Source organism: Sinohyriopsis cumingii, chromosome 13 (assembly GCF_028554795.1).
Source record: "Sinohyriopsis cumingii isolate HCF-2022 chromosome 13, ASM2855479v2, whole genome shotgun sequence".
Taxonomy (NCBI): domain Eukaryota; kingdom Metazoa; phylum Mollusca; class Bivalvia; order Unionida; family Unionidae; genus Sinohyriopsis; species Sinohyriopsis cumingii.
The window spans coordinates 30,332,183-30,348,086 of NC_142973.1; the positions used below are offsets into that span (position 1 = coordinate 30,332,183).

The following is a 15,904-nucleotide window of genomic DNA, read 5'->3' on the forward strand; positions in this document are numbered from 1 at the left end:
ATTAAATTGCTGTATTCAGGATCAACTGCTCCTCAAAGTTCCATATAATTTCATTTAGTGGAAGACAATTAAGTTATATTGTATTGACTGCCTTCAAGAGACATAAAATTGTGCACAATTTTCAGATTTTAATAAAATTTGATATTCATTTTCATAATCAAACCAAAAATTAAATTTTGTTTTTGATTGTACTCTGGAAAATCATTTCTGTGGCATGCCTAAACTAAAAGGGTTTCAGGCACAATCACAAAGCAATCCTATTTCCTGCTACCTTTATTTAACAAGCTGTTTATGTTTTATGAAACACATAGATGTCACTCAGGTATCATCTGTCTTCTTGGTACATGTCTATGCAGTCTGCTTACTTTGTTTTCTTCTTCTGTTGGTTCATCTGTCAATTTCATTTACCTAATAAGCAAATGGGGTTAATTTACATTTCATGAAATTCTTACCATCACCATGATCAAGCATTTTGGAATTTTCAACATTATGCATAATTTGTCATTATGTTTTGCCCAAGTTATGTTATATATTGTGTAATTACCATATTGTCCAGTATATGATGATTAGTTATCATTTAACATTCATTTATTTGAAATGTTTTCTAGATACTCCTCTGATTAACATTATATTCCATATATTACAGGTAAACCAAAGACAATTTCAGTACATGGTATATACAGGATTAAGTAAGTCTTGGTTAATGCTGATGGTATCATTATTTTTCAGGGTAATGTTTTATAATTCTTTCATTTGCATCATTTAAAATTACAATGTATCAAACAAAAGCATTTAAATTTGAGGACAATTGCAAAAATATAGTGGTGCTGATAGGACAATCTAAATATTTTGCATCATGACTAGATCTTTAGTATTGGTAAACACAATTTTCATTTGTCAATTAGACATAAATTTGCAAAGTGTTTTTAAGAATATGGCTGAATATAATTGGTAACTTTGTACATTTACTTTGCAAACTTTAATATGATATCACTATACTAAAATAGTTGTTTCAGAAGTTCATATTTTAATATTGAAGATAATGTCTTTCAGTTTCATTCTCCTCAATCTGCACTTTGAGAATGTTTTCCTTATCGACATGAACATCAGCATCTGCCTAGAGTCAAGTGCCCCATGTGCTACAATATTTCCAGTGCTAGTAAACACAAAACTTCCAAAATTACCTTGTTCAAGGAAAAGTGGCTTTGCCATACAAGGTTTATATTTGCTTTAGACATTATTATTTGTGAAATTTTAAGCTATCATATCTTTATATGCAGAAATAAATAAAGCATGTAATAAAATTGTGATATTCTTTAAGATTTATGTTGAAAACAAATTTACCGTAATCTGGATCCTTCATATTATCTCATATGACACAGTCATTACTTTAACATGCATACATTTTATACTGTCTTTGAAAATTTCTTTCTCTTGTCCATTTCAACATCTACAAAATTATGCAGTTTTTTCAGTATTGCCAGTAAATTTCCTCTATCTTTATACTTTTTGGTGCAGATTAAGCACAAATTCCATATGGAAACTGAATAGTGAACAAGAATTAAAAATGTGTATCGTTAGAATCAGAAATGATAGGATATCTATTTTGTTAATTTATCACTGACTGAAAAATTATGAAATTTTTAAGTCAATAGTGATGCTAGTTTTGTCAAAACCATTCTGTATTGCAGATTTTTCATTAACACAATGGCTGAGTGGAAAAGGAACTGATGTTAACACCTCCCTGTCAGAGCCTGTTCTACGACAGCTTTACAAAGACCTAAAACTGTACAAGTTTTTTGATGACACCCCATGTAATGGGTCTCTATCCCCATATGGTCCTACACCTGATGGTTGGAATACAAGTGAGTGTTTTGTTTTCATAAAGCAAAAAAAATATTAAAAGTTCATTTTAACTTTGTACACAGTGTTATATGTTTTTCATAGACATGAATCTCTCTTAAGTATCAAGTTTAAGCTCATACTTATAATTTCAACAAAATTGCTGTTAAGGATAAATTTATTCATGAATTCCTCCACTGCATTATTACTGAACCCCAAGAGTCACTCATTTAACTTGATATAATTCCAGTTGTTATGAATGGACTGGAATTTTGCAATCTGACTGGATATGAATCATGGTCATATGATACTTATCAATTTTTTTATGCATCAGTAAATACTGCTGACTACCTTTGATTCCCAGTTACCAGGTAATTATATATGAAGCTTTATCTATACCAACATCTCACACCATAATAATAAGCCCACCCACCCACTTTTGTGATTACCCACTGATTAAAATCACCCATTTAAATTAAAACAATGTAATTGCACAGTCATTCCTGCATTCCAACACTCACCCTTTTTGCCAAAGAATAACTCTAGCAGGCTTTACAAGATCATCTTGAGAAATTATTTCATTTTGCTTCAACAATGTTTCACTGGCAGTTATTCAAGGTCAGGGTCAAATGTTGAGCAAGGGATCTCACTAAAAAAGGAAATGATTTTGCTTTTGAAAGATCAAAATGCACAGAAAACAAGAACAACTAATGCTATAACAACACATGCCATACGCAAGATTAATGTTGGAAAAAACAGGAATAGCCTGGTTTGAACAGCATCATCCCAGTTTTTTATATCTTAAAATACTCTGACACTCTACCCTATACTAAATAAAGAATCTGCAACTCTTGGCTAGCAAAGATCAAGCATTGTATTTAGTTGCAGTGATGAAGCTAATGAAAGAAGTCTTCGAGCTACCTAAATGTTTTGTTGATGAAATCCGCTGATATGATGACAGAAAAAAAGTAAATTGGAATTATAAGGATTAAATGACCATGGTTAGGTATTTATCGATGTGTAAATTGTACTTAATGACTCACAAAGTAAATAAAATCAGAAGGACTTTGTGATAAGTTTGTGAGTGATTAGGTAAAATTTACACACTGATAAATACCCAACCATTATAATTTAGTCCTACAATAAAAGACAATTTCTTAGATGGTGATCAACAAAAAAGATATTTTGTTCCAATGTTTCCAGATTGAATTAAATAGCCGTTTGAGATGACCAAATATTACATTACACAGTTTCAAAAATGTGCTGATTGAGCATGCTTAGTGGTGATTTTTCTGTTAGGTACTGCGATATCTTCCATCTCCAAGACCATGCTAAGTGGGGATTTTTCTGTCAGGTACTGTGATATCTTCCATCTCCAAGACCATGCATAGTGATATCTTTCTGATAACTTCTATAAATACTTAACAATACATGCATTCATGACTGCTGACAATGATGCCTTTACATGACTGCCCATTTAATGCAAAAATTAAGAAAGAATGAACTCCTTCAGAATACTGTATACTTCTCCTTGTATAAAATACTTAAAGCAAAGCTTAGTCCCCATATTCTTGGCATGACATAACCAATTATGTGCCAAAAGTATGCTTAACCCTTTACCTCATACAAGCGTCTTTGGACGCCTCTACTCCATTCGCATGGAAGCGCCTTTTGACGCCTCTGCAAGATTCGCATGGAAGCGCCTTTTGACGCCTGCTGTAAACATCGGCCATTTTGAGCTAGTTTTCGTAGCGCCACCTTCGGGGAAAACCCCCCTATTAGATACTACATTCATTTCTGCGAATGATAATTACGTCAGATCACGTGGTCGCTATTCATGCACTGGTCGATATCTGCTATTTAAAGTAACTGGGTCATAATCTCCAGTCTCCAAAATGGCAGCCGCGGATTTCATTCAGTACGTACGAAGTTTTCACGCTTAGAATAACAACCACGAAAGATTCAATAAATTAGGTAAAGTCTCTGATATTGATGTAGGCAGCAATTAGTTTTTATAAATTATCAAATTCAGATGACTTAGTGATATAGACGCAGACGAAAAACATGTAAATTTCGAGTATGGGAAATGGCTGCTACGGTCGGTCACGCGGCCTCACTGACATGACGGTGAACGAGTTCTCTCTTGATTTTAACGCACATAAAATATTCTTCTGTGAAAAATAATTACACAGCTATAACAATCGGACTTTACTCTTAAATTTTTCCACATATAATAGGTGTCTATCTAAAACATAAAATGGTTAAAACTGCTGTTAAACGTAACACCACTACATTGCTTAACAATTCACAGACAGGATTTCATTCAGTACTTATGAAGTTTTCACGATTAGAATCACAACCACGAAAGATTCAGTAACTTTGGTAAAGGCTCTAATATTTATGTAAGCAGCAATTAGTTTGTATTGATTATCAAATTCAGATGACTTAGTGATGTAGACACAGACGAAAAACGCGTAAATTTCGAGTATGGGAAATGGCAGCTACGGTCGGTCACGCGGCCCCACTGACATGACGGTGAATGAGTTCTCTCTCGATTTTAAAGCACATAAAATATTCTTCTGTGAAAAATAATTACACAGCTATAACAATTGGACTTTACTCTTAAATTTTTCCACATGTAATAGATTTTTATCTAAAATGTAAAATGGTTAAAATTGCTGTTAAACGTAACATACACTACATTGTTTAACAGTTCACAGTCAGGCTATGCGTATGCGGTCGGCTAGGTAACAGGTGTTCTATTTATAGCGTGCTGCACTTTGTCGCTATGCTCTATGAGGTAAAGGGTTAAAACCAAGACAACAAAACTAAAAACAAGTCATAATAGTGTTTAACCCTTTACCTCATAGAGCATCTGGCTTTTTAGGCCTTTGATACACATGTAGCAAAGTTACCCAGTGCAGTGTGCTATAAATAGAATAGAGGTTACCTACATGGTCCCTTACCAATAGGACAGACTGGAAAATATGAGACAGAGTAGTATAAGCTTATTTCAAACTAACTTTTAATAGTTTTCCTCTTCCTGTACATATTTGTCATGTATGGAAAACTTTTAGAGGAAAAGGTGATCTTTATTGCAGTATAAATATTATTTTTTAAAAATGGAATATGCTTTCAATACACCAGATAGTGAGCTAAGAAGAGTTGTGTGAAACTTTATTTTCTTTACATGGAATTTTCTTTGCCATTTAAATTGCATTTGATTTGTTACTTTATGTTAATAACTAATGTACAATATTCTTATATATATATATATTTATATATATAAACACAATATGATATACTAATACTAAAGTTTATCATATTTATTTAACTTAAAGAGTATAGAACATAGCAATGCACAACTTATGTATGAAATGGAAGGCATCTGGTGATGACAATTCACACAAATTAAGGATCATCATATGATTTGGTAACATAGCTTTAACTTGTATATTATAATTTATAATTATTTTATAGTATTTTATTTTTTAATTTTAAACTGGCCATTAATGAACTTAACTATCGTAAATTACTATTTAAATATAACAAGAATGAAAATAGAAATATATTATATATAAACCAATTGAACTAGAATAAAAATGCAAACAAATAAAAATATAACAAGACAAATAGAATTAAAATTTATGAACAAATAACAATAGGTAACAGGAAGACAAATAATTAGAAACATATAATTAAAAATTTAAATGACCAACATGTAACAGGAGAATGAAAATGAAAAATATAAAGTAGATATAGATCTAAACTGTATTTATCACTATTGTGTAAAGGATAAATTAAATAAATGAACTTTTATGACTATAATGTATCAGTTGAAGTATAAAAGAGCAATAAAGCCCTATTCAACTTCATATTTCCAAAAAAATATTTAATAAACTAAATATCCACCAAGTGTAATGCATCAATTATTTCTTGAATAAACGGAAAGTTATTTCATAAAAGGTATGTGGTCATACAGTGTGAATATCAACAAACTATAAAATACTTGAACAAAACAAATTTAATTACATATATTTAAAATACGAAATTCACAAATTGTGAAATCTGGTGTGGCACCCTTCCCTGCACAGATGCACACCACATACTGAGCATCCATACACAGTTTCTCGCCTCACTTGTAAGTGCTTCAAGTGATAGCGACAGCGTCTTTTAGGTCCAGAGATGCGTACATTAATGTGACCCATGATGTTTTCAACTTCTACCAGCCCGGGACGATCAATTTCCAACCCAGATCTTTTATGCTTGCTGTACCCCCCTATCAAATCCCTCACTAGCTCTAATCTGAAGTCAAGATGGGAGTAGCGCTTTTTTGTTTGGCGTTTGGAGGCACAGCGATACAAGATGAAGGCGTTAACAATGGCACTATTCAGTAAAAACCAAAACAGGTATTTCCACCATCTCTTTGAGTTTCTACCCACATCATACTTCATCCGGAGCTGGTCATGAAGGTCTACCCCTCCCATGTATTTGTTATAGTTAAAAACTGCGTGTGGTTGAGGGACATACAAAATGTTGGGGCCAACACGCCTTTGAGCCTGCATTTGTAATGTTGGGTCACTCAGGGTGGAGAGATGGTAAACATTTTTCTTGTCTCTCCAGACTGATGCAGTTAAATTTGTCCCCTCCTTCTGCAAGATTTTACAATCCCCCCTTTTCTTAATTGCCTCTGATTTCTTAAAAGATTTAGGAAAACCTTTACGGTTTAACCTGACTGTCCCACATGCATACAAGCCATTTGCTTGTAGATCTTCCAATAAATTGATGCTTGTAAAATAATTATCAAAATATACATGATGGTTACGGCCATGCAATTTGTCTGTCAGCTTAGTTACTACATTGTAAGCAAGGCCATGTTCAGGGTTGTTGTTGTTACCTTGCTTACCAAGATAAACATCAAAGCATGACATATAGGCAGTATTAGCATCACAGAGCATCCAAATTTTGATTCCCCTCTTTATGGGTTTTGCAGGCATGTATTGGCGAAAAGAGAGACGTCCAGAGAACTTTACCATAGCTTCATCCACAGATACCTCTCTGGATAAATTGTAATACTGAGGGAATTTCTCGCTAACTTGTTGTATGATTGGCCGTACTTTGTATAGCCAGTCAAAGTTTGGGGCATCTCTAGGGGGTTCATTTTCTCTAGCAGACACATGAAAATACTGGCTCAACTTTTGAAACCGGTTGCATGTTAAAACATTCTGAATTCCTACATTGCCAATTAAATTGTCTGTGGACCAGTACATAGATAAATCCGGCAAGTAATTAATTCCCATTAAGACATTGATGCCGAGATAGGCTCTAATTTCCGCAGGAGTGGTTTCAACCCACCGCGTGTCGTCTGCCCTCAACTGCCCCATTTTAAAACGTGCATAGTTATTGGTGTGATTTGAAATATCTGCAATCATTTCAGGCGTGAACAATTGGCTGAAAAAATCAAAAGCTGAAGCTATATTAACATCAATTACCTGCGGCAGTATTGGTCCTGATGCGTGCACGAATTCATTTACCGTCACGACATCGAAATTATGTGACCAAATATGGCCTCCCTCGACCTCTACATCAAAAGGCTCGAAATCCGCGGCAATATCACACGAATCGTCGGAATCTGACAAAGTATCACAATCCACATTATCGAATTCAATATCAGAACCAATATCTGCCTCACTGAAGCCTTCGAAGTTAAAATTTTCATCTTCAGAACTTTCAAGAAACGGCCGAACGAAATCCGTTGACTCCATCTTTTTGAATTAGGTGAATCTAACCGTGTTACTATTTTTAGCTTGCCGATTACGACATTATTTTGAATAGCGACCGTGTGATATAACGTGATTGAATTTTCCCACGATGCCTATAGTTATCAGTATAGGGTTTTCCCAGGAGGTGGCGCTAGTAAAACCAATAGAAAATGGATGATGTGTAGATAGGGTGTCAAAAGGCGCTTCCATGTGAATGGAGTAATAGCGTCAAAAGGCGCTTCCATGCGAATGGAGTAAAAGCATCATATGGCGCTTCTATGCGAATGGAGTAGAGGCGTCCAAAGGTGCTTGTATGGGGTAAAGGGTTAAGCATGGCCTTGCCTTGGAGATGGAAGATATCACAGTATCGAACAGAAAAATCCCCACTAAGGGTGTATATACTGAATGTTTTAAAGGATGTTACTCTAAATATTTGTCAGATTAACATAAAATTAATAAATGCTATTAATTGCATCTTTTCAGCTTGTCCAGCCAACTTGACAACAAAACCACTGAATGATAGTATTGCATGCCACATACCTGATTATTGCACTGGAATTGACTGCTGTATCCATGTAGACCTTTTGCAGAGATCTTTCAGGACTTATGTCTTTTTAGATGCTTGTGATTTCAAGTTAACAGTTGGCATAGAGAAAAGAAAATATGAGATCATGTTATTTGGTTATCAATGGGGTAGGTATTAGTGGTGAGGGATTATTTTACTTTCTTCATATTTTTCAGCCATTGATCAAATTATTTTGTTATCTACTGTTTTTTTTGGGGTTAAGATTTTTTTCCCCATTAGGGTAAACTCCAGGGTAAGGTTGTAGCTCTCTCCACCTCTTGCTTATTCTCCTGATGGTGAGAAGATGAATGTTTAGTACATCTAATGCTGCAACAAACCAAAATCTGTTTCATTATGCTTGGCAGGTCTGGATTTGATAGGTATTGGAAGGATTAATTATATCCTATGCTGATATAAGTAGTTTTGAAGAAATATATTTCATTCAGAATTAGTTGTCTGTAACCAAATCCAAGATAGCAATATTTGTACCAAAATTAAAGAGGAACTTATTTGAGCTCTTTTAATTTTTTAACAAAGTAATCATTATTCTGTGAACTTTTTATACTTTGCATTATCTTTATCTGTATATTATTGTCCTTCAGGAACTCCAGAAGAATTTGATCTGAATGGTGTTATTCATGCAGAGTAAGTTGCTTCATAATTTAATCAGTTGAATTAATAAATCTTTTAAGAAATCAAGTAAAGATATTTTAGAAATTTCTAGCCAAGTAGACAAACTATTTGCAAAAAAATATTCCATTTAAGAAACTGTTTGAAACAAATATTCCATTTAAGATACTATTTGAAATAAATATTCCATTTAAGAAACTATTTGTAACAAATATTCCATTTAAGATGAAAATGGTTTTTTAACCAAGTTGTAATATACACATTATCTCATGTACACATTTTTTTTCTGTATAGGTTCTCAGTCTATAGAAATTTGGCAACAAAGTCTTACTCATTCAGCTTGGTACTCAAAGTGTGCTTTGAAGCAGGAGGCAACTGCCTGAAAATAATGAATGTACTGGAAAATACTGCTATACATATGCAGGAATGCACTTATGGACCTGAATTCAAAGAACCAGGTAATTTTGAAATTGTCTTTGAATTGTTTATTTTTCATTTTTATTTCTTGAATTTTCTACAGTGTATTTTTTCATATTGTATTATCATTTTGACATCCTTATGATAATTAATGACTCAAAAGTAACCTAATAGATTAACTGATTTTGGAAGTTATTATCAAAATTTTAAATAATGCAATCAGTAGAATTTTTACTTGTGATACTTGTACTTGTTTTACACAATATATAGATTGAATATCATCTTTGTCATTCCCATCTTGATAGTAGTTCAACACAGGGATCAATTTGACGTCCATGTTCATGTCAGTTGATTACACTATAGAATAAAGTCAGTGTTAAAGTTTTAGGTGAAGCTCATCTTAAAAGTTGTCATTTATGGCCAAAGAAAAAGCAGGCATAAGAAAATAGGGTATATTTTTTTTGTTTGAAAGTGAGTAAAACACATTTATCTTCTTCCAAGTGAAATCTTAAAAATTTTGAGGCTGAAAGAAAATACATTCTTGTTTAATGCTATGTAGCCATTGGAACTTTGTTCCACTTTTTATCACAATATTCAACACAGTTCTCTTTTTGCAATTAGTTTAATTAAATTTGTGGAAATTAAAGTGAATTACAGATACTCTATATCCACCAAAGAAAGAGAGAGGTAAAGATGAAAATTATTAAAATGCATAAGCAATTTCTTAATAATTTTAAGAGCTATTGTTAATGTATGTTTATTTTTTATCACTTGCTGTAAATTTTGTCTTTGATTTACAGGATTTTCCTTGAATAATTGGCTTTCGACACGGGGACTGAGTTCTACAAGCAATCTATCAGACATCATGCTTGATAACTTAATAGATAATTTGGGGTTGACAAGCTATCTGCAGCAATCCTGTAACAGATCTGCTTCTCCTTTCTACCCCTCTTCTGATGGATGGAACAAGAGTATACCTCACTTGAATATTTTATACATATTTAAAATTGATATTTGTGTTTAATTGGAGGAGCATATGGTGTTGACCATGACTGTCTCTTCATTTGTCTATTTCTCAGTCCATTCTGTATGTTACAGATTGTTGATTCTGCTGAATAACATTTGAGGGACTCCATTGATTTGAAGCAAGTTTATTTTAAGGCTTAGTATAAAGAGTATCCCAGTAAAGTTTAAATTTGATTGATTGATGTACTTTGATGTACTTATGGTCACTGTTTATCCAGACGTTTGTACTTATACCTTGAACTTAGTGTTTTCAGTGAAATGATAATGGATGGAGGCAGTGTTTTCAATGAAATGATAAGGGATAGAGGCAGTGTTTTCAATGAAATGGTAAGGGATGGAGGCAGTGTTTTCAATGAAATGACAATGGAGGAAGCAATCTTAGGACACATTATGCACTCTCTGTTTCTTCTGCATATTGCATGTGTCAAGAAATAGTCTTTTTTTAATTTTACAATATAATGTGCATTCCTTCTGAATTTTGTAAATGAGAATGAAATCATTTGAAATATGTAACTTATTACAATGTAAGTAAAATCAACTCCTCATCTTTGAGATGGTTAAGTTACTTTTATGATAATTTGACAACCTTTATTAAAAAGAAGACAATTTCCAATCTCCTAAAGGTTTGAGCTACTAAGGGACATAACTTTGTGAAGAAAACTCTCAAAATATTATTGGATCTGATTGCATGAAGTTTTTGTGACCTCATTCTCATTCTGAGAGGGAAGTATGTTTCTCTTTTTCAAAGAAGACTCAAGGATATTACAAACTTAAAAATTTACAGAGCTTTATAGCAGGAAACACTTTACAATGACATTACTTGCTTGTGGTCTGTCTGGTTCATATAACAAGAACTTTGTATATTATACCTTTATTGTAGGTAGAAAAGTTTAGAAATTGTTATCACATGATTTCAGTTTTTTGAAGTCTCATCACAGACAAAGTGACATAAGTACAATATGATCTGCAAAACAACTTTACGTAGAAATATTATAGAGCTTGCATGTTTCCATGTATATATAGATGGGTATCTGTTTTATTGAGTCCAATCATCTATTGCTGATTGATCATTTTCTTACCAATGATATATGACCCTGTATATTAGCAATTTATACCTTTTAAACTTGAATATTACCATGTGTTTTTATTCAGATTGTAGCAATGGGGTAACTGCACATTCTGCTCTTCCGTACTCATTGTCATGCCATGTGTCAGACAGCTGTGCAGATTTGACATGCTGTGTTGATGTGCCCATTCTTCAGAGATCTTTGCAGGCAGGCTTTGAACTGGATATCTGCAATTATATGATATATGTGAGACTTGAGAAAATGGAAATCAGCACCTCATTGCTCACCTATGAATGGGGTATGCTTTTGATAATATAGATGTTAGTGTTACAATTCTCAGCAGAGTATTTCCCAGAGAGTTCATCCTCTACAGCAAATGCTTGTTTGTAAAGAAGGGGTTTGAGGGTTATGTACAAAATATTGGGCTTACTACAACATGAAACTGAAAACACCACGATTATATATTTTAATATGTTTATTTCTACAGAGAATCATTCAAACATTTATAACAAAATCAGCAACTGAATAACTGAACTAGATAAATTGCATGAGTACAGAACATCAAATATCACACTATTCAGTCCGCACTAATAGATCATGATGTGTCGGAATTCAGTGCCAAAAATTGAATGGAAGGAAAGAGATGATAGCACAATGATGTTTTAGCATGCTCATATCAAGGTCTTCATCATTTATCTGTTTGAGGCTCTTCATCCCATAGTCAGTGACTTTATACATGGAGGAATTTGCAGAAGTATTACAATACTGTATTAATTTTGCTTTTTGACCTGTTCTTATGCTTGAATATTTTTGACAGAATCTTAGAAGTTGTTAGTCCATAAGTCTTCATTTTTGTGAATGCAGTCTTTTTGACCTATTTTTATGCTTGAATATTTTTGACAGAATCTTGGAAGTTTTTAGTTCATTAGTCTTCATTTTTGTGAATGCAGTCTTAGTCACATCCATGCATCTGTCTGGGGGCCCCAAGTGGCCGAGTGGTCTAAAGCACTCTTCGTTACGGATCACTGCCATGTCACCTCTGTCTGCGGTGGTTCGAGTCTAAGATTCAGCCAATGTGGGTATGTGAGAAAGCTTGCCAGTAGCTTCTCGAGGATCGGTGGTTCTTTCTGGGGTTTTCCCGGGTTCTTCCTCCACCATTAATACTGGCCGCCATGTATAGCCTATCGTGTGCTGAAAAATGGCATTAAACCCCACAACAACAACAACAACAACAGCAGCATCTGTCTGTCTGCCTGTTGATATGTTCATCTGCATGTAGTTAGAAAAACATATGCTTGACTTTAATTAAGTCAAAATTAACAACATGCCAGTTACAGATTATTAAGGAATAAAATATGTCACAAACATTATTGATGATAAGAACATTTATGCTAATAGTACTATTTTATTTATCATTTTTTTTGGATTATTCTCATGTTAATTAATTTTGAATAGTCTTCTATTCTGTCCTTTAAAGAAAAAGTTCTTAGATTTTTCTTGCATGAATGAGATCCATCAGTGCCCCATATTGAGATGTGGGAGACATGTGAAGATCACTGTTTCCGTAAATCCATCTAACTAGCTTTGCATCAGATGTTGCTTTTATTCAACGTTGTCAAGAACCATTCAATAGATTCTTGTGGAATTTGATAAGACCTTGGCCTCTTAGACATAATTGTGGTTTTTAAGGGCCTTGTCTCGTCTACTCGATTTTGGACAGAGTTATGGCCTTTGTCGATCAGCTTTGTATTTTACATGGAATGTCGCTTGTAATCAGCAAAGTTTAAGAACCGTTTTGGTATACTGTGGTACATTTTGACATAAACATTGTTACTTAGCGCTCACTGTGCCTTCATAAGTTGTGACCGTTTGGTTTTTGTACTTTGTTTCAGTGTAGTACCCTGTATCTTACTGAAACTAGAATTTATTTTGGCAACAAACCCTTGTAGTAATTTAGAAGTTATTGCATCTAATTTGTGTTATAACTAAGATCTTTATAGTGGGATTTACATGTACTTCCATTATTCATCCACTCCTATAGTTAGTAAAGATTTACTTTCAGTATGATAGTTTGTAGAGACCAGTACTTTCACTATTTCTTCACATACACCTGTTAATATTTCTTTTATATAAAACAAATATTTGACATTTTACAGTGCCTGCTAACATACTTTGTTAAAAACGTTCTTATTGCAACAGATAATGATATAATTCATTAAAGTTTAGACAGTTATTTTAATATAGGTCACCATCAGAAAACTATATGATAATATAGTACTATAGGATGTAAAACATTGTAGATTCATCTTTTATATGTCATGATAGTCATAGGTATTGCTCTAAACAAGCATGCAATAAATGCATGTAATAAGTATTCATCTATTTTCAGGTACAGAAAAGACAATTAGCATTCACAACGTTATTGGAATAAAGTAAGTTTGAATTGTTTAAACTTTTTCATGCTTCTTTGAGAAGCAGTTTTGTAGCATTCCTTTGGTCCATGTATGCTCCTTCTTTGGGTTGAAATTCTTACATTAAGACACTTATTGACATCCACTTTGCAGTGGAGGTACATCTGGTAGCATTTCAAAATAGGGTTGACATGACCACCATTTTAGAGCTCATTCAACAGTGTTTAAAATAATGTCTTGACATGAACGTACCTCATGCACCAAACTAGGTCACATTTGCCTTCCCTTCCAATGTGTTTTGCTATTTTCACCAAATTGCTAATGTAGGTGTATTTTGGAATAGATGTGAGTGGTACACCCAAACTGGGTCTCTGTAATCTACTTTCCAGGGTTTATTCAACAATTCTCCAAAATCTTTTCCAACTGACTAGTCATTGAACTGGGCATTTATTTTGAATTTATGCTCACTAACAATTCAAAAGTTTTAAAATATCCTATTTAGAACAAATGGTATGCATTAATATAATATAATATATTATATTATAATATAATATAATATAATATAATATAATATAATATAATATGAATGATATAATATAATATAATATAATATAATATAATATAATATAATATAATATGAATGATATAATATAATATAATATAAATCCTAGCGAGAAAATAATATACCAGTAGATCATACATGAAACTTTTTGCAGGACTTGGGCCAGTTAAGCGATTTTTAAAGCCACACACTATGATTTAAATAAGTGGATAAAATCAGTGCTTTAAGATGCATATGCTTACACTATGGCCATTAACTTGTTATAGATTCCATTGCACAAACGTATTCTGCTAGCTAATATATTAAATGAAGAGAAATAATATGAGAACTATGAAACTATTAGAAAATATATTGTTTCTGTCACTTAACTGTTAGGTAGCAAAGATGTATCATAAACGTTCTGCTTTATTAGAGAATAACAAATGTCAGGAGTGAGGCTTGTTTCATAGTGCATTAAATTAAGGTTGGTATGGCAACAAAATGCAGTTGAAATCTGAAAATTGCCACATACATTTCTACCTGTATCTTTTTCAGATATATGATCAACAATGAACAAACAGAAAAGAAGTTGAAATTGAATGTTTGGCTGAAACTTTGCCTAGATGCAAAATGTTTAGTTGAGACACAACTTTTAGAAAATGCCGACTATGAATATCCCTTATGCAACAACACAAAACCAAATGCTACTCAGGGTAGATTACCGTTTCCAGGTAAGGTTTGATTATTACTTTGGAATATTTTTGCATCCATCTTTGAATTAGGTTCTGTATTGGTGTTGTTTAGTGTAGATTTTGCTCATATTTCTCCTGCATACTTCATATTTTTACCATTAGATATTTATCACACTTATTGATAGTACCATTAAAACATATTAAGTTTTCTTGTGCAGGCAAGAAATTATTTCCATAATTGTTTCATTTTTATTTATAGGTCTGACATTGGACTTTTGGAATCCTAAAGAATGTACACTACCAGCAACAATAATAGGTAAAAGATTTGATAAAATGTATCTTTAATATCTTAGAAAATTGTTGTTTTCTCTCGCCTAAACTTGAAAACGACTGGAAGATATATCTGTGAAGTTACCTAATAACAAGTGTTAATATAAATTTTTAAATGAAAGTATATTCCTAACTTTCTGAAAAGTTGTAAACAATTATTATACACTTAGAAAAATATTTTGTGATCTTATTATTGCATGAATTCGTGTATATTCAACAAAAGAGAATCATTCAACACAAAAATATGCCAGTTAGAAATTTTGATGCATTCACTTGGAAAATTTCTGTGAGCACATGAACTCCTTAATTCTCCATAATTACTAATAGGTATAAGCGATCTCTTAGGGTCAATGCAATGATTTCAGCCACATCTGCTCTTTTTCAAAAGCAAATTATTTTATGTCTACACCATACCTATGGAGTGGACATGTAGTATTACCCATGCCAAGTCTGCCTGTCCTGTTGCATTATGTCCCATCATGTCAGATCACAACCATTGCAAGTTTCCTTTCCATTCATTAATTTTTGAAAAACTGATCAGAATAAGGTCAAATTTAACATAAAGTGTTTACATTAAGATCTAGGACAAGTCTTCACTTACCTTTTCTGATAAAATTTGAT

At 32.9% G+C, this 15,904-nt stretch overlaps 1 protein-coding gene across 1 annotated transcript in view; it reads left to right on the top strand.

Annotated features, from left to right (window-relative positions):
- The first annotated feature begins 1,711 nt into the window (after window positions 1–1,711).
- Window positions 1,712–15,904, top strand: part of LOC149785132 (uncharacterized) — a 181,819-nt gene continuing 167,626 nt past the window's right edge. The window contains exons 1-9 of the mRNA XM_089978894.1: window positions 1,712–1,865; window positions 8,088–8,297; window positions 8,772–8,814; window positions 9,094–9,257; window positions 10,017–10,187; window positions 11,395–11,607; window positions 13,699–13,741; window positions 14,817–14,992; window positions 15,213–15,269. Of these exons, the coding sequence (XP_089835020.1) occupies window positions 8,276–8,297; window positions 8,772–8,814; window positions 9,094–9,257; window positions 10,017–10,187; window positions 11,395–11,607; window positions 13,699–13,741; window positions 14,817–14,992; window positions 15,213–15,269 (889 nt within the window). The 5' untranslated portion in view covers window positions 1,712–1,865; window positions 8,088–8,275. The remainder of the gene's footprint in view (window positions 1,866–8,087; window positions 8,298–8,771; window positions 8,815–9,093; window positions 9,258–10,016; window positions 10,188–11,394; window positions 11,608–13,698; window positions 13,742–14,816; window positions 14,993–15,212; window positions 15,270–15,904) is intronic.